Raw genomic sequence first — 23,397 nt, 5'->3', positions numbered from 1 at the left:
TGTCTGCAGGGCCTGATACTCAGCAATGCCCTCAGAGCACAGAAAGATGCTGAGGACGAAGGATGTACTATAGCCCTGAGCAACCTTCGTTCCGAAGTAATTGAACTGAGGAACGAAGGTCTCGAAAAAGACAAAATATTATACTCATTGATAGATAAAATAAAGGAGGACGAAGCTGCTTTCAAAAGTCAAGCTGAAGCTCAGAAACGCGAAATTGAAGACCTTCGGAAACAACTGGCCAGAGCCAAAGAAGAACGTATACTTGAAGAAACAAAGCGTGAACTCAGCGATCAATGGGCAGATCATCTAGAAGTGACTGTTGAAGAGCTTCGTTCGTCCAAAAAGAAATGCTACAATAAATCTGTAGATTGTGTTAAAAAATTAAAGGCTAGCTTCGCCAAAGTCGGCGCATTCTCAAGTGAAGAAAATTTTTTGAGGGGCAATCCCGAAAGTGTCATTGAATGGATTGACCACGAAGCTGAAGCCTTCGAAGAAATTTTAAATAGCCGAGGAGATATATGTGCCTTCTCTGGCGCCAGAGGGATTGCCACCATTTTAGAGAAGAAGGGCTGTGAGCATGTGAAAATTTTAGCACAGTCCGAAGCTGCTTTGTCCTTTGAAGATACAAAAGATCCTTCGGCCGAAGCTAGCATAATTGGTGGAAAGTTTTTTACTGATATCTGGGATAACGGTGGCCGAGAAATGGCAAGAGAAATTATTCAGAGAAGTGAAAGGGGCATCCATGATGCTAGAGAAGTGGCTAAGGCTGCTAAAAAGAGCACAGAGCCCGAAGGTCAATTAGGTACTAAATAATAGTTTTTACCGTGTTGTAATCTTTAGGCTTTTAAGATCTGTTTGCGATTTGTAATAGTAATGTAGTCGTGTCCCGTCCTCACTCAGATCCTACTCAAGCATCTTCGGGCCCTCAGCCTAAAGATGACGACGAAATTAAAAAGATGGCCGAAGCTATCATGGATCAGGTTGTCGATCGACTGCTGAACGAAGCTGCAGAGATAGTACTTAGGGAAGACTAAGTGCTATTGCAAAAAACATTTGATATATGATTTGTGTAATATTCTGTAATCCTGTATGTAATATACTTGTTTTATGATTCAATTCTTTACGATGCATGAAACTTTAAACACGTACCATTTTTGAGTCTTCGACGAAAAAACACCTTCCCTTCTTTTCATGCTTCGTGAAGAAGAATTTATCATTTATCACGACAATATCCATAGTGTTCTGATAAGAAATATCCAAGCTTCGTAAAAATAATCTCCGAAGCTATACCTCGAAAATCAATATTGTTTCTCCCTGTAACTTGGCATGATTTGCCCCTTTTCAAAGCATTTTCCGAAGATCGATAACATGCCCCCTTCTTGTGCCACATGCAGCATGATGTATGATGATTATGCTATGCAAAATGATGTGATGATGTTATGTTATGCAAAATGATATTTTGTGCCGAAGATACACACATTCCTGCAATGGGGCACAATCTTTTGTATCAATACTGACTTTTTCATTATAAGTCTCCCTTAGGAGCTTCTTCGCCTTTTACTTCAGCGGAATCAGCGTTTATTTTTCGCTGTAAGTTCTGCATCCCCTTAGGAACGTCTTTGGAACTTCTTCGCCTTTTACTTAGGCGGTATAAGCTCTGCATTCCCTTAGGAACGTCTTTGGAGCTTCTTCGCCTTTTACTTAGGCGGTATCAGCGTTGACTTTTCGCTGTATGCTCTGCATTCCTTTTGGAACGACTTTGGAGCAGAAAACTTACACTGCGCTCCCTTCGGAACGACTTTTTGTGACTTCGTCAGACTTACTCTGCGTTCCTTAGAACGACTTTTTGTTGCTTCGAAGGATTTTCGATAGTCCGAAGGTCCTTTTTATTATCACAAACCTGTGAAGAAAACATATTTTTCTTGTAGGAATCAACGAAACTAATTACATGAAACCTAAACAATGTCCTTTATTAGAAAAAATAAAACTGAATGAAAAAGATTGCTATTAAGGTAGGATATTTGTCAATAGATGTGTTTTGACTCTGGCACGGTGCTGTTGACCGTGCGAGCTTCGGACTGTTCTCTGAAGTCCCTTTGATGTGGAGCATATTGGCTCCCTTCTGGCTGCTGGCCTTGTTGCAACGGAGGTGGAGGCGGGGGCTGTTGCCAGGAAGCTGAAGGCTGACTTGCCGAAGCAGCAGAGACTACAGGATGGTTGCCCACATATTCTGGGATGTAGGGCGAATGATACGAAGCAGTGTGCATAACCTGCTTCGGCTGAGCCTGTTGCGCGGCAGCTTCGGCTATCTCTTTTTGCTTCTGAATGGTAACATGACACATCCTGGTAGTATGACCTTTGTTTTCACCACAGAATAAGCAAAATATTCTTCTGGGTTGATCCCCGAATCTTCCGCCGAAGCCCCTGGCGCCTCTGCCTCTTGGAGCTGGTGGTCGAAAGGAGCTTTGCTGTTGCCCCGAAGTCTGTGAGGAGTACTGTGGCCTTTGCTGCTGGCTCCCCTTATCATCATTTTGATTGGAATTATGAATTGATCTGACATGCTTCGGATAGAATCTTCCTCCGAAGCCCCTGGTCATCTCAGAAAATCTGAAGGCCTCCTCCCTTCTTTGGCGAAAATCATTGTCAGCTCGAATATATTCATCCATCTTCTGGAGCAGCTTCTCCAGCGTTTGTGGTGGCTTCCTGGCAAAATACTGCGCTGATGGCCCTGGCCGAAGCCCCTTGATCATGGCCTCAATGACAATCTCATTGGGCACTGTCGGCGCCTGTGCCCTTAGACGCAGAAACCTTCGGACATATGCCTGAAGGTATTCTTCGTGGTCCTGAGTGCACTGGAACAGAGCCTGAGCAGTGACCGGCTTCGTCTGAAATCCTTGAAAACTGGTTAACAACAAATCCTTCAGCTTCTGCCATGAAGTGATCGTTCCTGGTCGAAGGGAGGAATACCAGGTTTGAGCAACACTTCTGACAGCCATAACGAAAGATTTGGCCATGACTGAAGCATTGCCACCGTACGAAGACACTGTTGCTTCGTAGCTCATCAAGAACTGCTTCGGGTCTGAATGGCCATCAAATACGGGGAGCTGAGGCGGCTTGTAGGACGGAGGCCAAGGTGTAGCCTGTAACTCAGCGGACAGGGGAGAAGTATCATCAAAAACAAAATTCCCACGATGGAAATTGTCATACCAGTCGTCTTCGTTGTGAAAGCCCTCCTGATGAAGGTCTTGATGCTGAGGCCTTCGGTGTTGCTCATCCTGAGCAAGATGACGAACTTCTTCAGAGGCTTCATCTATCTGCCTCTGCAGTTCAGCTAGCCTGGCCATCTTCTCCTTCCTGCGTTGAACCTGCTGCTGAAGGATTTCCAGATTCTGAATCTCCTGATCTAGATCATCCTCCGGATGTGTTGGACTGGTAGCCTTCCTCTTCTGGCTTCGTGCCTCTCTGAGAGAAAGGACGTCTTGATTGGGGTCCAGCGGCTGCAGCGTGCCAGCCCCTGGTGCTGAAGCCTTCTTCGGCGGCATGACGAAGCTGATGCTTGCCGAAGGTGTCGAAAAGCTCAGGAAATGGAAGTGAGTTCACCGGAGGTGGGCGCCAATGTTGGGGACTTGTTCTCAAATGCTAAGAGTTAAGAACAAGGCAACATAAAAAGTGTTAAGTGTTAAAGTCCTTCGTCCTTCGAAGCATTATGCCCCTTCGGGAAATAATGAGCTTCGGACGAAGGTCATAAGAGACATACCTTCGTGAACATAACAAGTAATGACGAAGGATTCATATAAAGTATGAAATATAATATAAGCATCATCATAGAATCATTTCTATTTTATTAACATGGAAAAATAGAAATGATTTCAAATTACAAATGTACCTTCGGTCCCGAGAGAAGATAAAAAGTACAAGCGTGACGCAAAAGCAAATGCCAAGTCAGCGTGAACAGTACGGGGGTACTGTTCACCTATTTATAGGCACGGGATACAACCCATACAAAATTACATACATGCCCTTTACATTTGGTGATAATTCCATAGCAATCTATCGAGGTCTAAATGGCCTTTTCATCTTTAAGTCGGTTCCCTTTTCTGCGAACATGCCGAAGCTTTCCTGCTTCACAGCTTCGGCACTGCCAACCTTCGTATCTTTTGAGGTTCTCCCTCTTTGACATAAGTCCGAAGGTACCTGTTCACACATTACACTCTAGAAACACTGTTAAATCATGTTTTTGAGGACCTTCGGAAGCCGAAGGCCCCCAACAATCCTCCCGACATCACTTCGAGTGGTTAGACTCTTAATGAAGTACCGGCCTCTGATACCAATTGAAAGTCGCCTAGAGGGGGGTGAAATAGGCAAATCTGAAATTTACAAACTTTAAGCACAACTACAAGTCGGGGTTAGCGTTAGAAATAAAACCGAGTTCGAAAGAGAGGGCGAAAACAAATCAACCAAGAAATAAGGCGGATGACACGGTGATTTGTTTTACCGAGGTTCGATTCTTGAGAACCTAGTCCCCGTTGAGGTGGTCACAAAGACCGGGTCTCTTTCAACCCTTTCCCTCTCTCAAACGGTCACCTAGACCGAGTGAGCTTTCTCCTTAATCAAACGGGTCACTTAGACCCCTACAAGGACCACCACAACTTGGTGTCTCTTGCTTTGATTACAATTGTCTTGAGAACAAGAAAGAGGAAGAAGAAAGCGATCCAAGCGACAAGAACTCAAATGAACACGAAAATCTCTCTCACACAAGTCACTAAGTGTTTGGAGTGGTTTTGGACTTTGGAGAGGATTTGATCTCTTGTTTGTGTCTTGGAGTAAAGTCTAGAGCTCTTGTATTGAATGCAATATGCTGGAAACTTGGATGTCTTCAATAGTGGTGGTTGGGGGTATTTATAGCCCCAACCACCAAAACAGTCTTTGGGGAGGGCTACTATCGATGGGCGCACCGGACAGTCCGGTGCGCCACCGGACACTGTCCGGTGCGCCACCGGACACTGTCCGGTGTGCCAGCCACGTCACCCAACTGTTAGGGTTCTGATGGTTTCGATCGTCGGAGCTCTGACAGCTTGGGGCACCAGACAGGCACTGTTCACTATCCGGTGCGCCTTCTGGCGCTGCTCTGACTCTGTGCGAACTGTCCGCGCACTGTTAACGTAGTCAGTCGACCGTTGAAGTTGACCATTGCGCTGGCGACCGTTGCTCCGCTTGGCGCACCGGATAGTCCGGTGCCACACCAGACAGTCCGGTGAATTATAGCAGAGAGCGGCCTCAGAAACCCGAAGGTGAGGAGTTCAGCCTGTCCGGTGGTGCACCAGATACTGTCCGTTGGCACACCGGACAGTCCGGTGCGCCAAACCAGGGTTCTCTTTGGTTTCTTTTGCCCCTTTCTTTTGAACCCTAACTTGTATCTTTTTATTGGTTTGTGTTGAACCTTTAGCACCTGTAGAATATATAATCTAGAGCAAACTAGTTAGTCCAATTATTTTTGTTGGGCATTTCAACCACCAAAATCATTTAGGAAAAGGTTTGACCCTATTTCCCTTTCAGTAGCCAGGTATAAAGCCCTACTACTCAACATGAGAATATCCATTGCTCTCGGCATCTGCCGGATCCGAGTCCTCAGGGACTCAATATTGGTAATTAACCAAGTCAACAAAGAGTGGACATGCAACAAAGACAAAATGATTGCCTATTGCTAGGAGATTTGTAAGCCCGAAGGCAAGTTCGATTACATCAAGTTCCTTCACATTCTTTGGGCTTAAAGTGAAGAAGCAAACGTCCTACTGAAATTGGGTTTCTCAAGGTCACTAGTACCTCGTGGGTTTTTTCTAGAAATGTTGCATGCACTTATGATTCAGAAAGATGCAACGCCCTCTCCTATCGAGTCATTTAGGGACTCAGGTCCCTACTCATTTTAGACTCTACCAACTAAGATCATGTTTATCGACTTAGATTGGAAAAATCCTTTCATCAAGTACCTTCAAGACATATTTCTATCGATAGATAAGTCACAAGTAGTATAAACCTAACGCAAGGCTAAGGCCTATGTGTTGATTGACGACGAGCTAAATAGGAAGAGTGCCTCAAGAATTCTAATGAGATGTATCCCAATTGATGAAAGGAAGGTGCTACTTGAAGACATCCACACTGGCATATGCAGCAACCACATAGGAACAAAGGCCATGGTGGAAAAAGCATACATGCAGGGTTTCTTCTAACAAATAGTCGTGGTTGATGTGAAGGAGATTATGTGCACATGCGAAGGCTATCAATTATTTACAAATCAGGCTCATGTCCGTGTAGCTCAAATACAAACCATACCCCTTTGATATTGTGGATCCCTTCATGTCAACCAAGGGAGCAGTTGCCTATCTCTTTATGACTTTTGATAAATTCACAAAAATAATCATATCATCCCCGCATTTCAAAACTTTCCACTACAAATCTACTTTCTTGATGCCACTAAGCATTCTCCATATTTACCATTAGAAGTCCAATACCGACTAAACTTCTTATGGGTAGAAAATTTCATTAAAAAACTTTTTGACATAAGACTTTTTAGTCTCCTGAACCTAATGAAATTTGTCGTGTGGTCCCAAAATAATTCCTTAATGATAGAGCCAAGTCATTTCTTTGCCACCCTTCTATAATTCCATACAACATCGAACCCAAGAAGATATAACAACAATAGCAAAAATATCAAGCCATCGAGTATTTTTACTGTAACAACAATGCATGCATCAGTCATTGGTCATTTATTCTAATGGTAATATCAGCCATCGTTTGGGCATCACCTGGGCTTCTTAGCAAATGTTTAGAAATTATTTCTTCAAATACCTTTTGTTAAATGATCTTGAGAGACAATCGCCTCCTTTAGAACTTTAATTCTTTTTACCAATCGCATTATTAGTCATCAATTTATGATACATTGATAGTAGATAAATATTTTTTCTCTATCAATCTATATGCATCTAAATTTACATCAACAAGCAACACGTCTTTTTCTTCAGTGAAATTTTCTTATATGCAGCGCTGTGCTTGCCATATTAATAATTTAATTGTTAAATGTGGTTTCAAACGCTTGAAACAACATGTTGATGATTTTAGAACTACTATTACTTTCTTAAATGCTTCAAATCAACGTATTGTTGCTTATAAGCAATATTGTTTGAGTGTTGGTGTTAGACCTCGCAAGTTTTGTGTGGACATGGATGTGAGATGGAACACAACTTTTCTGATGCTTAAGCATTTAGTTCCCTATAGAGGGACTTTCTCTGTGTGGATTAAAATAAACCATCCTTCTAAAGAGGATGGGTCTGTCTTACTTAATGATGATCATTGGTATATTGCTGAGAAAATGTTATCTTTTCTTCAAGTCTTCTATGATTCAACTGTTGCACTATCAGGTGTTTGCTACCCAACATCACCTTTAATGTTGCATCGTATCTTGAAAATTGCTAGACAACTCAATGCATTTGAAAATAACAGACTGCTTAGAGAAGCTATTGTTCCTGTGAAGTCAAAGTTTCTGAAATATTGGAGGGATATACTCATTCTCTATGTTTTTGCTTTCATTCTTGATCCTAGAGCTAAGATGAGGGGATTTCATAGGCTTCTTCTTGGGTTGTCTTATCTAACTAGTACCGATTATAGTACATTTCTATCTACTATCCGTACCAAGTTAAGTAAGATGTACAAAATCTATGAGACCAAATTTGGTGAGGTGTGCTTGAATGCAAATCCACAGCCTGCATGTGGTGGTTCTGGTTAGGCAAGTGATGCTTGGGATGAGATATATGGTGATGATGGTGCTTTTCTGTTGGAAGGGATGCAGGTCCCTCAGTATCTATATCATCTTCTCGATCTGCTCTCTCTAAACTCTCTTCGTATCTTGACAGTGACACTAAAACTCACTTTGGCTCTGATTTCAATATTCTAACCTGGTGGAAAAGCCATAACCAGACTTATCATATCCTTTCTATACTTGCTAAAGATGTACTAACTGTCTTTGCTTCTACAATATCTTCGGAGTCCACTTTTAGTATTGCTGGCATGGTCTTCGAGGAATGGCGACAGCGGGTAACAACCGATATGGAGGTCCTCTCATGCATCAAGGACTAAGAACTAGCAGACTTGCACAAGCAGCATGAGGTGGAGAAGAACACCAAGGAACTAGAAGTGGCTTTTGAATCTTTGTACTTGGATGATGAACAAGAAACAATAGCTGGGATCAAGAGAAAGGAGCAAGAAAGAGTTGAAGTAACAAGGAACAAAATAATTAGAACTTGAACTCATGATTTATGTAATAGACTGTCAATATGTAGTACTGTAATAGACACTTGAACTAGAACTCCAAAAGGAGCTAGCTGCACTCTTTTCCTTCCTAGGGTTTTCTCACGAGGTGTGAGTTTTTACCTAGGAATGTTTTTAACGAGACAGTGTTGCACTAAGGCTCCAGTTTTAATGAAATCTATGTTAAATATGTGTTAATTGTTGTATGAATTCTGTGTACATTGCTAAAAAGTGAAATCTGTGTATAAAATCTATGTATGAAATATGTGGAATACCTATTTATGAGCCCGAGCACGGCACTACGAGGCCGTCGTGCCTCCGGCCTGGCCTGACCCGTATAAGATTAGGTGTGCCAGGTCTGGACCGACTACTGTAGCCCACGGACCGACCCGACACGACACGACACTTACGCCATGTCGGGCCTGATCCGGGCCCTTTCGTGCCGGGTCTAGTCATGCCTAGGCCGGGCTGGCCCGGCACCAATGTTTGGACATGTATAATCTCTCGTAGCCGCACTGCTTTCACTTCTTCTTTCGACGGATGTGCTGGACTTACTGCCTGAATGGCTGAATACTGGTGTCGGAACCAGCATGTAAGTGTTAGCAAGAGATTAAATAGTGATACAAGGTTAGCGCATATGAAGATCAGATACTCCTTGAAAAGGTTAGACTTACTCTAGATTGCAGTTGCCATGTCTTTCCATCGTCTGCTTGCATAGTAGAATAATTCTTTTGCCATTGTTGATTTAAAACACTACTTCCTATTATCCGAAAATGAGTTAATTGATGCATGATTTGGGTGTGCATAAGTGTTGTCAATATAATGTTTCATAGCGACATTTCAATATTTCTCTTCTCACACGTAATGTAGTATGATTAATATCGCACACTTACAACCGGTGATGTAGGCCACTAAGAATTTTTTTTATATCTTTTTGGGATTGATTTTAAAACTCATTATGCGGTTCACTCATATGGTCACTCAAAACACTGTTTTGTACTGTAGACTGCAATGTTCAGAAAGTGGAGTTTAAATATGGGATGGAGATGGATAAGATGCTTGAGATAGCCTTATATGTTTTTTATGTTAGTCGATACTCTCTTTAGAGTCTATTTTATTTTATTTGATATACTATGTTTTGTATTGTATTTTTGTCATATTAAAATTGGCCTAGGGCATTATTAAATCGTAGATCTGTCGTGGCCATACCCCCAAAGGCGAGTTCCTCTAAATCTACACCTATACATCTAAAACTTACTTGAATGCCAGTTCAAATGTTATATACAAAAAAAAATATGCCATACTTAGTTTGTAAAACAGGTTTTTAGAGCATTAACCTATCGTACAAGTGAAGAAGACACACCAGAGTACTTGAGCTTCACTTTGTATGCATTTTAACACATAATGTATATATTATTGCTTTTGGCATATCAACTCATGCTTAAACGCATGCTTCCTATTTACGTTCCAAGGCTAGCTTTCCAGTAACTGAAACTAACACAGATCTCGCTAATATTAGTCTTCATATTAAGACTGTCTCTAGTGAAGTGGGTAAAATAGGGGATACATAACTATATATGACATTGTTTGATACTGTTTGCATAGAGAAGTTTGAAATATAGGATGAGATAAAGGATCTGCAGATGACCGAATGGATACTTGCATATTACCATTTTTTTCAAAAATTAATTACTTAATGCCAAGACCAAATTTTTTATTCGACAAATGGATGAAGTTGGTCCATTTGTTATTCTATAGTTGCATGCTAAAACACAAAATTCAATAATATTTTCTATGTGCATGTTGAAGCATCAGCATTTGAAAACTGATCATGAAGATCTAAACTGTCACATGTTCTGATTTTTACCTCAAAAACGTATATTATCATACATTTTCTTTTTATTTTCAAATAGGTTCCATGAACAGCCAGAACGACTGCTACGAACGTTAACGAGTATTTTGTGGTAACAATAATCGTAGGTATAAATATACTTATATAATTAGCCTTGACAATTGTTGACTAACTTCTTTACATCTCTACATTAACATGTATTTTGTCATACCAACTATCCTTGATGTAAATGCACTTATATAATTATGTGGCACATGTTGAACAACTTTGCTAGACCTTCCTCTGTCTATAAAGTAACTTAAATATCAACTACTATGTACATATTCTACTTCATTTCATTTACAATACTTAGATATTAATGTAGCTCTCTTCTATAATGATTATGTATATTATCATCGATTTTTTCCCTATAATATCTATATAATTTACACATCATCAGTTTTAACAACATTTATAAAGTAGTCGAATACGTAATGAAGCGCATCAAGGGCGCAGGCCAGCTACTAGTAACCACTTTATTTTAAATACCTTCATGGACTTCTTCTATAGCTACTTTAGCTTGATCATCACCCAATCATTTAATAAACAACACATCTTTAGCGAAACGATAATAAAGCTCATCATTGATCAAATCATACATCAATGCAATTTACCGATCACTTTTATGAGCCCTAGCACTTGGATCATGTAAAACAAATTCACAAGCATACAATTTCTGCGCACAACTTCATGTCTGCATTTTCTTTTTATTTTCAAACATCATGAACAGCCAGAACGACTGCTACGAACGTCAACGCATATTTTGTCGTAACAATAATCGTCGGTATAAATATACTTACATAATTAGCCTTGACAATTGTTGACCAACTTCTTTACATCTCTACATTAACATGTATTGTCATACCAACTATCCTTGATGTAAATACACTTATATAATTATTGTGGCACATGTTGAACAACTTTGCTAGACCTTCCTATGTCTATAAAGTAACTTAAATATCAACTACTATGTACATATTCTACTTCATTACATTTACAATATTTAGATACTAATGTAGTTCTCTTCTATAATTATTATATATATTATCATCGATTTTTTCCTATAATATCTATATAATTTACACATCATCGGTTTTAACAACATATATAAAGTAGTCAAACACGTAATGAAGCGCGTAAAGGCGCAGGCCAGCTACTAGTAACAACTTTATTTTCGAAGTGAATTGATGTATACCGTAAATACCTTCCTGGACTTCTTCTATAGCTACTTTAGCTTGATCATCACCCAATCATTTAGAGCGTGTTTGGTTACAATAACAGAATGGGATAGAACAATCACTCAAATAAAGTTGTTTAGTTCAGAGTCAAGGGTTGAGACAGGACTATCTCAGTGTTTTCTCCAGTTATCCCTCTCCAATTACCTCAAAATTGGAGGGACGAGAGAGTACACAATTTCTGCGCAAACTTCATGTCTGAACAAGCAACGCATACAGTTTCCGCGCACAACGCTAAGCAAAGCAGACTATAAAATAATGTGCTTACACTAGTGACCTACCAACAGCACAAGACATGCACAGGTCAATCACACAAATATCATGTGTGCACCTACTTCCCATGGTTGATTAAATCCAAAAACTAAACTAAACCTAAATCAAAAAACACATAATTAATAAAAAGATGCATCAACTTCATTGGTGGTACAATAATTTTTAAGACTACATAACACTTTAAAATGTTCAAAAAGAATAGACCAATATGTATCTCATTTGCTAATTCCTGGACAGGCTAGTCAACTAGATATCACCATTTGGTCACACGCCCGAAGGGCTTGGTGTGCGTAGTATCTTACATCTACATCTGGGTCCTCACTGAGCTCAACTAGGCATGGTTTCACTGTCTTCTCCACAACCTGCAAATACGCATTCAATTGGGGTAGGCAAAAAGCCAAATATTGATAAAAATAGGATCGCAGCAACAGAGTTGATGACTACAACTTACAGATTGGTCAAGGATTGGTACAAGTGATTGCAGGACTTTAGCAACATTGAATTTCATGTTCGGAACCCTAGCAATTAAAGGTGATATCAGTGAGACCTTGCAAAGGGTATGCTTCAACACGTGTTATCTTGGACTCACCTGTCCTTTGAAGAAGCAATGACGACAGGGAGCAACTGTTGGCATGTGATATCAGGACCCATGACAGGAGCTAGCAAAGAAATAGCTTGCAAAGTGGTCATCCGATACAGATAATGTGGGTTGTTTATCTTCTCCAAAACCTAGAATATAAAAGAGATTTGACAATATAAAGATTTTCAATCAATCTGTTGATATAATTAATTAACCATGAGTAAATTTTATTCCAATACCCTCTTTACCCTGCTTTAATGCAAAAAAAAATGTTGTTGTATCCTCCTATTTGGGGGTATGCAAGGTCCAGTCTGATGTCATAACAACTTAGTCTAGCATAAAATCAGCTTAGGTTCCGGAACTGAGTTATTCAGTGAAATATTATCACAACCAATGTACAGACCATCTAGCTCACCGGCTCACCCTAGGCACCAGGTGCCAAACAACCATGTTAGAGCCGTCCATCTAAGCAACCAACTTAGGTGCTAGACAATACATGATAGGTGCCACCCATCTAGTGTGTGCCTAACACTTCTGTAACACTTCTTTCCTAGATTTCTTTATGAACACGCAAGAATCGGAAGGGGCGCAAAGGAGACTCCTTGTCTTGGCCGGTAGAGGAAATACCTCCCCCAAGGTCACGAAAGATGGTCCCCCGTGCAGCATGAGGGTGCACCCCCCTATAGGCCCGGATCTTTACTCATGCTTCAAGCCCTCCCAACCCCTACACAAGGATCCGCCCTCCATAGATCAGTCCATCTCATGTGCACACAACGGGGAACAGCGAGTGACCTTTTTTAAGCTCAACCTGAAATCCGCTCCCACAGGGATTCGAACTCAGGAGTCAGGACCTAAGGAGTGCTACCCAGACCACCTAACCATCTCAGCTAGAGGCCCTTTCACAGAAGACTCCATTGTCGCCCTCGCATAAGAGATGATGTGCATGGGTTTTGCGCATATAACCTGAAATGGTAGGTTAGTAACCACAGGACTCATGTATTTGCTCAAGTCAAGGTTTAAAGCTTAAGAACAAAATAAGAAATTTATCGCAATAAATGCTATTACATTTTTCACAGTACTAAAGCTAACCTGAGGAATTATATGTTGCATCGCCCACTCAGGGCCAAATTCCTCTGTCAAACGCTTTAAATTATTGGCACCAGCATCTCTGATCGAGAAAACCTGAAGCCAAATGTTTGGTATTTTGAGTCACTATTACATTACATAGAATCAATCAAGAATTCAACTTATATAGACTAAAAAGACCATCATTAGAAATAGTATGCATGGTTTCTGCATTAATGGAACTTGTGTAATAATGGTTGGTGAAATTATTTATGCACCTTATCTTCCAACCACTGCATGCAAAGTGCCCCTAACTTGTCATCAAAAAAACCAACACCTAACTGGCTGGCCAACAAAGGTATGTACTCAATTATGGCAAGCCGAACTCTCCAGTGCCTATCTTCAGAGAGCTCTACAATGGCTGGCAGAAGTGATTGCGACAACAAGTCAATTCCAATAACCTGAAAAAAATACAGGAGAGAACTTACAAGTACATCATTGAATGAAGTGAATGATGCCAGGAAACATCTTGAACACAAGTTTAAAAAAAAAGCCTATTCTTGTCCAGTTAAACTTGGTGAACCTTACTGGTTTCTTAGTCACAACTATTTGCTACAGTGTCATCTGCATGTATAGTCCAAAAGAGAAAAGTAGCTTTATCCAATTTTTCACTATTTGGAGCACAGGGTGAACAGTTATCATTAACTAAAAATATAATGCTGTCAAGGATCAATTCAAAAGCATGGGATCTTAAACACGGACGTTGGGATTTTATTAACAGCACATTTATTAAAAAATGAAGATAGAAATAGTGTAAAGGAAATATACTTAGTTCCAAACTTGAGCTCATATAATACAGTGTTAATGGACAAATCAAAGGACTAGAGATGTTATAAACACTAGCTTCAACAACAGCTAACCAACATAGGATAGCCAAATGACAGGGCTTAAAGTGGTTAAAGGTGTTGGAAGAGAAGATAATCTATATAGTAGAAATATATGATGATAGAACATCTGGGTTGAGAATAGACTAATTTCTGGTCTTTCACGATTAATAACTGATCTATTGCTATCTCTTTGGTAGGAACAACATCACAAGATTCCAAAGAAATAATCTGCAATTTTAAGGTACTATTCTAAAAAACAGAATATATGTAAAGAGGTAAAACTTACAAGTTAACTAATTATTACTCTTACCTTCCAACTAAATGGTGCACAAGCAAAATTGGACAGGTAGTCTCAGTACATAACCAACTACCAACAAAATTTCAAGTGCTAATACTTGTGAACAAAGCAGGAAAATATGCGTTTATAGCTTAAACTACATAGCTTGGCAGGGTAGCCAGCCACTGACCTGGTTAACTTGATCAAGTTTGCTTATAATGTTGAGTCGAACATCAGGGAACTCATCCTTCAGCAAAGAAAGAAAAATGGGAAGCAGTTGTTCAAGAGTGGCGTCCTGCAAAAAAGTCAAAACTGGAACAGTCAGTACAATTAGATCAGCATTTAGCTGTTGACAAGTACCAATAAAGATTAGCAGTATTGTTGTACGTTAACAAAGACCAACAAATATTTAACAGCATTATTAGGACTACAAGTGAAGGGCGGGCCTGGTGCAGCGGTAGAGCCTACCGTCTGTAACCGGAAGGTCCCGGGTTCGAGCCCCAGCCTCTGCATATTATGCGGGTAAGGCTTGGCGCTTAAAGATACCCTTCCCCAGACCCCGCACAGTGCGGGAAGCCTACGGCACTGGGTACGCCCTATTAGGACTACAAGTTTACAATAACAACAAAGCCTTTTATAGACCGAAGCAAGTTGGAATAGTATAGAGGTAAAACACAACAGTAGCCACAAGTCAAGGTTCGTGGATAACTGTTTACCATGCACTCCTATTCAAAACTAAATATTTTGGTATATTCCATCCTTTCATATCTCCTTTTACTATCTCTTCCCATATCAACTTTGGCCTTCCCCTGCCTCTCTTCTCATTACTATTGCGCCTTAGGATCCCACTATGCGTTGGTGTTTCTAGAGGTCTCTGTTGAATAAGTCCAAACCATCTCAACCGGTGTTGGACAAGTTTTCTTGATGTTACTTCTAGCTTATCATGTATATCGTCGTTAGATACTCGATCCCTTATGTATGGCCACAAATCCAACACAACATATGCATTTTCGCAATATTTAATTGTTGAACATGTCGTCTTTTTGTAGGCCAACATTCTGCACCATGAAACATAGCAGGTCTAATCGTCGTCCTATAAAATTTGTCTTTTAGCTTCTATAGTACCATCTTGTCACATAGAATGTCAGGTCCTTGACGCCCCTCCCTCCTGCCTTTCGGTATTTTAGGATCAATGGTACAGAGAGAGAGAGGGAGGGAGGGGAGGGGAGGCACAGTGATGGGGAGCCTTTCCACTGAGCTAAAGGTCCTAGGTTCAACGCAGCCACTCTCCAAAAAATGCAGGGGTAAGGCTTGCCTCGGTTATTCCTTCCCTAAACCCCACTCATGTGGGAGCCGAGTCGTCAGCATTGGGTTTGTCCCTATCCTTGTTGGGCACTACTTTGACCTTTCAAACTAACCTCTCCTCCTCATGTGTAGTAGTACCAGTCATGTCCCTTATGTTCGATTTTAGTTCTACTGAGTCTAAAATCTTTGGACTCTATAGTATCCCGCCACAACTCCAGTTTCGTATTTATTTATGTCCGGCTTTCATCAACTAGCACTACATCGTCCGCAAAAAACATACACCAAAGGATATCCCTTTGTATGTCCCTTGTGACCTCATCCATCACCAAGGCATAAAGATAAAGGGCTCAAAGCTGACCTTGAGATAGTCATATTCTAATCGGAAAGTCATTTGTGTCTCTATCACTTGTTCGGACACTAGCCACAACATTGTTGTACATGTCCTATAATGAGTCCAATGTACTTCGTTGGAACTTCATGTTTATCCAAAGACCACCACATAACAATAACATTCATTAGTGTTTTTTCCCAAGCCTCCAAGTCGATGAAAACCATGTGTAGGACCTTCTGCTCCCTATACTGCACCATCACTAATTTTAATTTTACTACTCAGTTGTCTGTGCATCGTTACCATTTCTATATATCATATAGATAGATATTCCTTTATACAACACAAACCAACATGAGTTGCAGGTGTTAGGAGGCGAGTGCTTGTTCCTTGTGACCATGGTTCAAACCCTAGAGAGCGCGCTCCATTTATGGATTTTTCATGAGCGCGCGGGGGAGCGGACGACACTCGCTGGGCACACGGGGAGAGGGACGACACACGACGAAACTCCCACTTTAAAGGTGTAGTGATTAAAAAATAGCTTCCATGGTTGACCTTTCGAGCATGTTAGTTCATAGAGATCCTCGAATCTATCTAATATTCAAATCATTAGCCCGAAAGAATGTGGAATATCGCCGTTCCAAACTCGATTCCTTATTGTAAGGCCACAAATCGAATGCATCATACGCATTTTGAACATGTCATCTTTTTGTAGCCAACGTTCTGCACCATGAAACGTAGCAGGTCTAATCGTCGTCCTATAAAAGTCGCTTTTAGCTTCTATGGTTCCCTCTTGTCACATAGAATGTTAGATGCTTGACACCACTTCATCCACCCTACATCCACCCTACTTTGAATCTATAGCTACTGGCTAACACCTTCATCAATATCATCGTCTCTCGGTAGCATCGACCCTATACCGAAAGGTATCCTTCTTTGGCACATCTCATATATTCGGTTTTAGTTCTGCTGAGTCTCCCGCCACAACTCTTGTTTCCTAGTTAGTCTTGCTCGGCTTTAATAAACTAGCACTACATTGCCCTCAAAAAACATAAACCAAGGCAAGGGCTCAAAGTTGACCCTTGATGTAGTCCTATTCTAATCTAGAAGTCAGGTGTCTCTATCACTTGTTCGAACAATAGTCACGACATTATTGTACATGTTCAACGTACTTCGTTGAAACTTTATGCTTGTCCAAAGCCCACCACATAATATTCATTGGTCTTTTGTCATAAGCCTTCTCCAAGTCAATGAAAACCATGTGTAGATCCTTCTTCTGCTTCCTATACTGCTCCATGCCTCCATCACAAGAAAATAGTTTCCATAGTCACGACATTATTGTACATGTCCAACTAAACCTAGCTAGATACCATGTTAGAGCTTGTTCGTTTTGCTCTCAATCCATGTGGATTGGGTGGGATTGAGTGGGTTTTAATCCCGAACAAGTCAAAATCTCATAATTTTTTCCAATCCCATCCAATCCACATGGGATAGGAATAACCGAACAAGGCCTTAGTGGACTCAAACCCTAACCAGGGTTGGGGGATATATTTATATGAGTAGTTAGGCCTAAGCCCATTACACAGACACCCCATTACAACAGGAGAAACGGTAACTAACACTACTGATGACTGAAGAGTAATTTTTTCCATCAAACTGATATATTGCATTCACTGCTAGAGCTCACACCTTTCCCAATACAGGAGCCATTCCCATAATAACCGATGCCAAAGCTGAACGAACATGCTGAGATGAATCTGATGATAATTCCTATGAGTACAAAAGGCACAAGTTAACCACTGAATATTGGTGCAGAGCTCAATAGTGTTTGTGCAATGCTTAAACACACCTTGATACACGGAAGAATATGTTCAATTGCAATTTGTGGGTTTAATATTTTGCAGAATTTTGTAACTTTTCCAGCAGCTGCAATCCGCACTTCAGCCTCATTGTCACAGAGAAGGCGAACATACGCTGACACCAGATCACCCCTATTATAAAAGGCAATGGTCTCAATAGTAAACGAGTCATGGCATTATGTTGATTAATCTTTCCATGTATAAAGCAATAATCAATTTATGTCAAAGAATCATTTTTAACATAAAGAAAGAAGATTGAACACCTTGTGGGTTCAGTACCAACAGCTTCACATAGTTCATACAGTTGATTTGCCACCATATAGCGCACACGCCAAGATTTATCCTGAGATGTTAAGAAAACATAAGCAATTGAAATCATTAACCATGTATGGTAGTGTGCTGAAACTTAAGCACATGAAATTATTGTCTAGTAGCAGATCTTATGGAAATCTTACTCTAGTAATTTTTACGAGAATTAGTATTGACAACTTTATCTTTTCTCCCAACATTTATTAAGCCACCAAAAGTGTGTAAGATATACCTGAGAGAAATTTACAATAACTGGGAGAATATGTGCTGCACAATCTTGGGGCTCCAACAACTTCCCAAGAGCAGCACAACCCTCAACTGCCAATAGTCGCACTGAATCTTGGTCTGAGTTAAAGAGTCAAAACAGTTTCTTCTTAGCTGATGTAATGTATGATTTGACTGTGAACTAATTTCAAATAACTGATGCCTTGTAACATTCAAACAAGGATATCAAGATTTATCCTCAAGAAAATAAACAAAATGGTTTGATACAGAGTTTCAATATAAAGCAGAGCTTAGCTCAAGTATTTTCAAACCTCAAGGAACAAGGATTGATGATTATAATTAAACATCATGACTCCTTACAAGTCCATAATAGTAGGTTCAAGTGAAATAGCGCAAAATGGGCATATACAACATAATTTATACTTAAATCATTAATTCTGAGAGAAGGATTATGCATGAGTTGTGGCTCAGATGGCCAATGGCTGATTGGGCCTCAATGTGGGACCACGTGGACCACATGAGAAAGCAGCAGCAGTTGTCCCAGCTTGGGGCGAATGCTAGAAGGTATCCTAAGGCTCAACGTAAGATACCACTGAAAAAACATAATACCAACTAGCACTGAAAGATCACTAAAACTGTAAAATAGCACTGAAAGAAGCCACTAACGTAAGACACCATTGAAAATACATAATACCAACTACAAGTAGCACTCTGTTACATTCCGCCTCCTGCTCTGTTAACAAAGGGCCAAAATATCCCTACCTATTACAAACCTGCCGACACAGAAATAGTGCTGGCCCACTGGCGACCAGCCCACTTGACCATCCTTCTATTGTTCTTCTCCCCTTCACCGCCGCTGCCAAAGAACACAGCTATGACCGCCTCTCCACAGCCACTGCAAAGGCCCACGCTGTTTGCCAGCCGTTGCAATTCCACCAGCGGGGGAAAGGAGGTGGTGGCATGGCTGCCAGCAGGAGAGGGGCATCGTCCGCTGGCGGGGCACACAAGAGTGCCTGGGTCGGCGGGGGGGGGGGGGGGGGGGGGGGGGGGGGGGGGGGAGGGGGAGGGAGGATGGCAATGTTATTAAGTCGTCTAGGCAACCTAGTTGCCATGGGACCGACCAAGAGAACTCGGGAGATTGGTTGACAACCAGGGCGACTAGTCGGTCACTCGGTACTAGTTGTCTCCTAGTCATCCTATACATCAGGACTAATATGCCAAATATATACTAATATATTATATGTTCTAGAGTACAAATCAAGCATGGAGATGACTCTAGGGTGGTGGCTGCATGTGGGGATGTAAATTGGGCTGAAAAACATTAGCACAAGAAGCCAGCCCATGTCCTAAGCTACCCAGCAATTCCATTCTGTTTCTGGTTGTCCACCCCCTAGTCGTCTGAGTAATTGTGATTAATCGATGACTAATTGAACGACCAGAAAACTAATCAGCCTAATCGAGTTGTAGCCCCTAGCCGAGTCTAGGATACTGACTAGGATGACTAATCGTGATTGATTGGACAACTTGATAACAATGGGCCGTGTGGCCACGGGCAGGGGAGGGGGTGTTGCTCGCCTGCATGGGAGGCGTGAGGGCTGAGGTGAGATTCAAGATAAGGTGAGCCTAAGGGTAAAAATGTCATTTCAAGCCTGGTTATGTTCTGTTCAAGGAAGAAAAGTATACTTCCAGTGAAAATATGATGGAATGCTATATTTAGTTAATGTTTTGATCTTTCAGTGATATTTTCCAGTGGTATTTACGATTCTTGCAATTTTACAGTGCTACAAAACCAGTTTTCCCAATACAGTTAAGCTTACAAGTTGCAAGGGAACAAAAAAACCTCCATATTATGGTTTGTATTTGAGCTTGATGAAAATGGGAGGGCCATGAATAAGATAATAAACACATAATGACAATTTTGCATAGCTAAGCAGGTTACATCAGCAATGGTATTTGTATTAAAAATTGATAATTGCAACAACAGATTGCAGCAGCCAACAGGCAAAAAAAAGTTATTTGACTGTGCATCATGTCTACTTTGTACAGAAAAACAAATTGCTAAAGGATATTAAGATAAAGGTTGTACAGTAGCATGAAACAGAATATGCATGTTGATTAATTCTTGTGAAGTTAGTAAAACAAGAGAAGTAACTAAAGCCAAAATGCAGGTGCAAAGCAAAAAGTAATTCAATAGTAAAATCCAATAGTACAATAAATTTTAACACTATGTTGAGAACAAAATTAAGTAATAAAACAAAGATGTAGGAGTCGTACACACAGAACTAAAGCAAATCATCCACAAAACAAAAGAGATAACTTAATAAAGCAGTGGTAAAAATGTATGTAGCATGTACCATCTTGAGTTAGATCATCAAACATTGACATGATTTCTGTCTTCAAATGACTTTGTTCCACTGTTGCAGCGAACTTCCCAAGATTGGATGCAGCAGCTCTCCGTACCATAGGCATGTCGTCTTGACATAACTGGCCATAAATTGTCCTCAGTTCTGCCTTCAGTTGTTCAGGTGCACTAGGATAGGCGATATGAAAAAGGCCACATGAAGAAACTCGAGCTGTAAACCACTCACCTACCGCCAACCTCTGAGTTGATCAAGTATGTCCAGTTAATTGCTAAATGATATAGAACAATGTAGAACGTAATTGTACTTCCCACATACACAAGTGCTTTGCGTTTGTTATATAATTTTGAATGATGTGACCTCTTTTCATGTGTGAATGTGTGATAGACAATCTTAACTAATTAACTAAATCCATAACACAGAACTTGAGAACAAAGAATAGTTTATTAAACATGTAGAAAACTAGTTCACTAAAATCAAGTATTAGATGTTCATTTACTAACGCAATAAGCTAAATGATTATTTTAAACCATGCTCCCAATACTATAAAACAATAAATAAAAATTGTTGATGACATTTGACGATGTAAATAGGTAGCATCATAATTTTATGATGAGCATAGGAAATTATATTAAAAGCTAGTAAAATGGCAAACAAACAGATTTTCAAAATAAAAAACACAATAGTCTAGATAATCTTGTGAACTTGTTCAAAGTAAAACACAATAGTCTAGATGATCATGTGGAAGTGGGTCACTTCCAATAAAAAAAGATAGACCCAATGCCAGACAGAGGCTCCCACGTGAGTGGGGTCTGGGGAAAAGATAAACCGAGGCAAGCCTTCCCCCCGCAAATGTGGAGGGGCTGCTTCGAACCCGCGGCCTAGAAAATGTGGAGAGACCACCTCCAATACATATCGTAAATTTGATGATGACTCCAATAACTTGTTAAATGAGAATGTAGAGTTATAAATTCATAAATATATTCAATAAGTTTCTGCATAGTGTTATGAAGCACCGGTAATGATTATAGAATAAGAGAACGTTTGACAGAACTACAGAAGTAAAAGAAAAACAAACTTCTGTGTATTTCTAATAAGATAGATGCATGTATAACCACATATTTAGCTTAAATTGGTGTGGATACTTCTTTTTCTGTCAGAGTAAATAAGAAAACATTGAAACCTATAGCACAATAAAAGTAGTGCTCATACCTTTACGACATGGGCAAACCAGTCCACAATATCATTTTCCTTCATCTGTGCTCCTATCTGACAAAGTGATTCCACAGCCTTGTCTCTGACGCAGGTCTCCTCCACAGTACACAATGTTTCCAGTGGTGGAAGCAAAACATGTGCATGCTCTACTCCTCCAACATAAGGAATAAAAACGCCCAACTCTTCTGCCATTGCAAGAAGCACCTCATCTTCATCATCGTTGTTTTCACTAAGGAATGGAATCAGCTCTTTCCTTGTTCTTTCTTCACCCAATGCCCGGGCAATTGTAGAAAGCTTTTTGATGGAGTTAAGGCGCAACTGAATATCTTCATTTTTCAGTTCATCAATCAGTACAGCAATCGGGTAGAGAGGTTCATCAATCATAGCCATTATTATGTTTGGCTATAGATTTTTTCCCAGCTGTAAAATACACCAACAGGGATGAAATAAGTTAGCGTTCATAAACTTAACACAATATTATGAAAGCCAAAATCTTATCAACCATTGACTACAGGACGCCAAATTAGGTCAGCGAGTTTTTAGCTCCTAACAGGGGCGGACACAGCAAAGGGGCATGAGCGTACACATGTACACCCGATAATTTTTCAAAAGGGTTCCAGGTTAGGAACCAACAAATAGCCAAATAGCTTTAGATTAGGGTTTGGGTGCTCGGCTTCGCACGGCAGGAAGTGAAGAAAAGGGATGAGAATACCTGGTGGGTGCTCGTCGCCGGCGAAGAGATCAACGAAGACCTCGGCACCTGGCGTAAGGCGGCGCCAGCGCCGGCGGCCCACTAGTCGTCGTAGAGCGAGGGGGCGAGAGGTGCGCGAGTGAACTGTGCGCGGCAGGGGAATACGGCGAGCGACGGTACGCGATTGAACGTTAGGGGAATGCGGGGGACTGCCGTTCGGGCCGGGGGAAGCTCACACGGCCACACGGGGCCTTCTCCTGAGCCGCATTTGGCTATTCCCTTTTTTTGTTCTTTTTCTTTCACTCTCCTTTTTATTTGTTTGACTCAATTTTATATCATCCTCTCATATCAATGCTGACAACTAAAATATTAGTTTTAAATAACAGAAAATAGTGTTTATATTATTATTATTATTACAGTGTAAATAAGCGGATAGAATTTTCTACATTCTGTAGTAAGATAAGTGTTAGCGACTTTTTGGTAAAACATCAACCATCCCTAGATCTCGATTCCGGGGAGTCGAGACCTTGGCGAGCTCCCTACGAGATGCTAGACGGTCTGCGATAGGTCAACAGACCGTCCGCATGTAGATCACC

At 40.7% G+C, this 23,397-nt stretch overlaps 1 protein-coding gene across 4 annotated transcripts; it reads right to left on the bottom strand.

Annotated features, from left to right (window-relative positions):
• Positions 1-11,683: 11,683 nt before the first annotated feature.
• Positions 11,684-23,122, bottom strand: LOC100283785 (Serine/threonine-protein phosphatase 2A 65 kDa regulatory subunit A). Of its 4 annotated transcripts, none has more exons than NM_001156684.2 (13): positions 22,823-23,122; positions 22,108-22,530; positions 20,890-21,136; positions 18,543-18,655; positions 18,265-18,344; positions 17,992-18,133; positions 17,832-17,912; positions 14,700-14,804; positions 13,624-13,806; positions 13,370-13,462; positions 12,290-12,429; positions 12,152-12,218; positions 11,684-12,062 (listed from the first exon to the last, which is right to left on the bottom strand). In NM_001156684.2, the coding sequence occupies exons 2-13, from the start codon at positions 22,498-22,500 to the stop codon at positions 11,943-11,945; spliced, it is 1,764 nt and encodes a 587-aa protein (NP_001150156.1). In that variant the 5' UTR covers positions 22,501-22,530; positions 22,823-23,122; the 3' UTR covers positions 11,684-11,942. The 4 variants fall into 4 exon arrangements, 2 of the variants coding, with proteins under 2 accessions (NP_001150156.1, NP_001399511.1); NM_001412582.1 differs by having other exon boundaries at positions 20,890-21,019; XR_004852473.1 differs by having other exon boundaries at positions 11,801-12,062; positions 12,290-13,243; positions 20,890-21,019; positions 22,823-23,102.
• Between the last annotated feature and the right edge of the window lie 275 nt (positions 23,123-23,397).

Source organism: Zea mays, chromosome 9, assembly GCF_902167145.1.
Source record: "Zea mays cultivar B73 chromosome 9, Zm-B73-REFERENCE-NAM-5.0, whole genome shotgun sequence".
NCBI lineage: Eukaryota > Viridiplantae > Streptophyta > Magnoliopsida > Poales > Poaceae > Zea > Zea mays.
The sequence above is the reverse complement of the archived record's forward strand: the minus strand, read 5'-3'. Positions and strand labels throughout refer to the sequence as shown.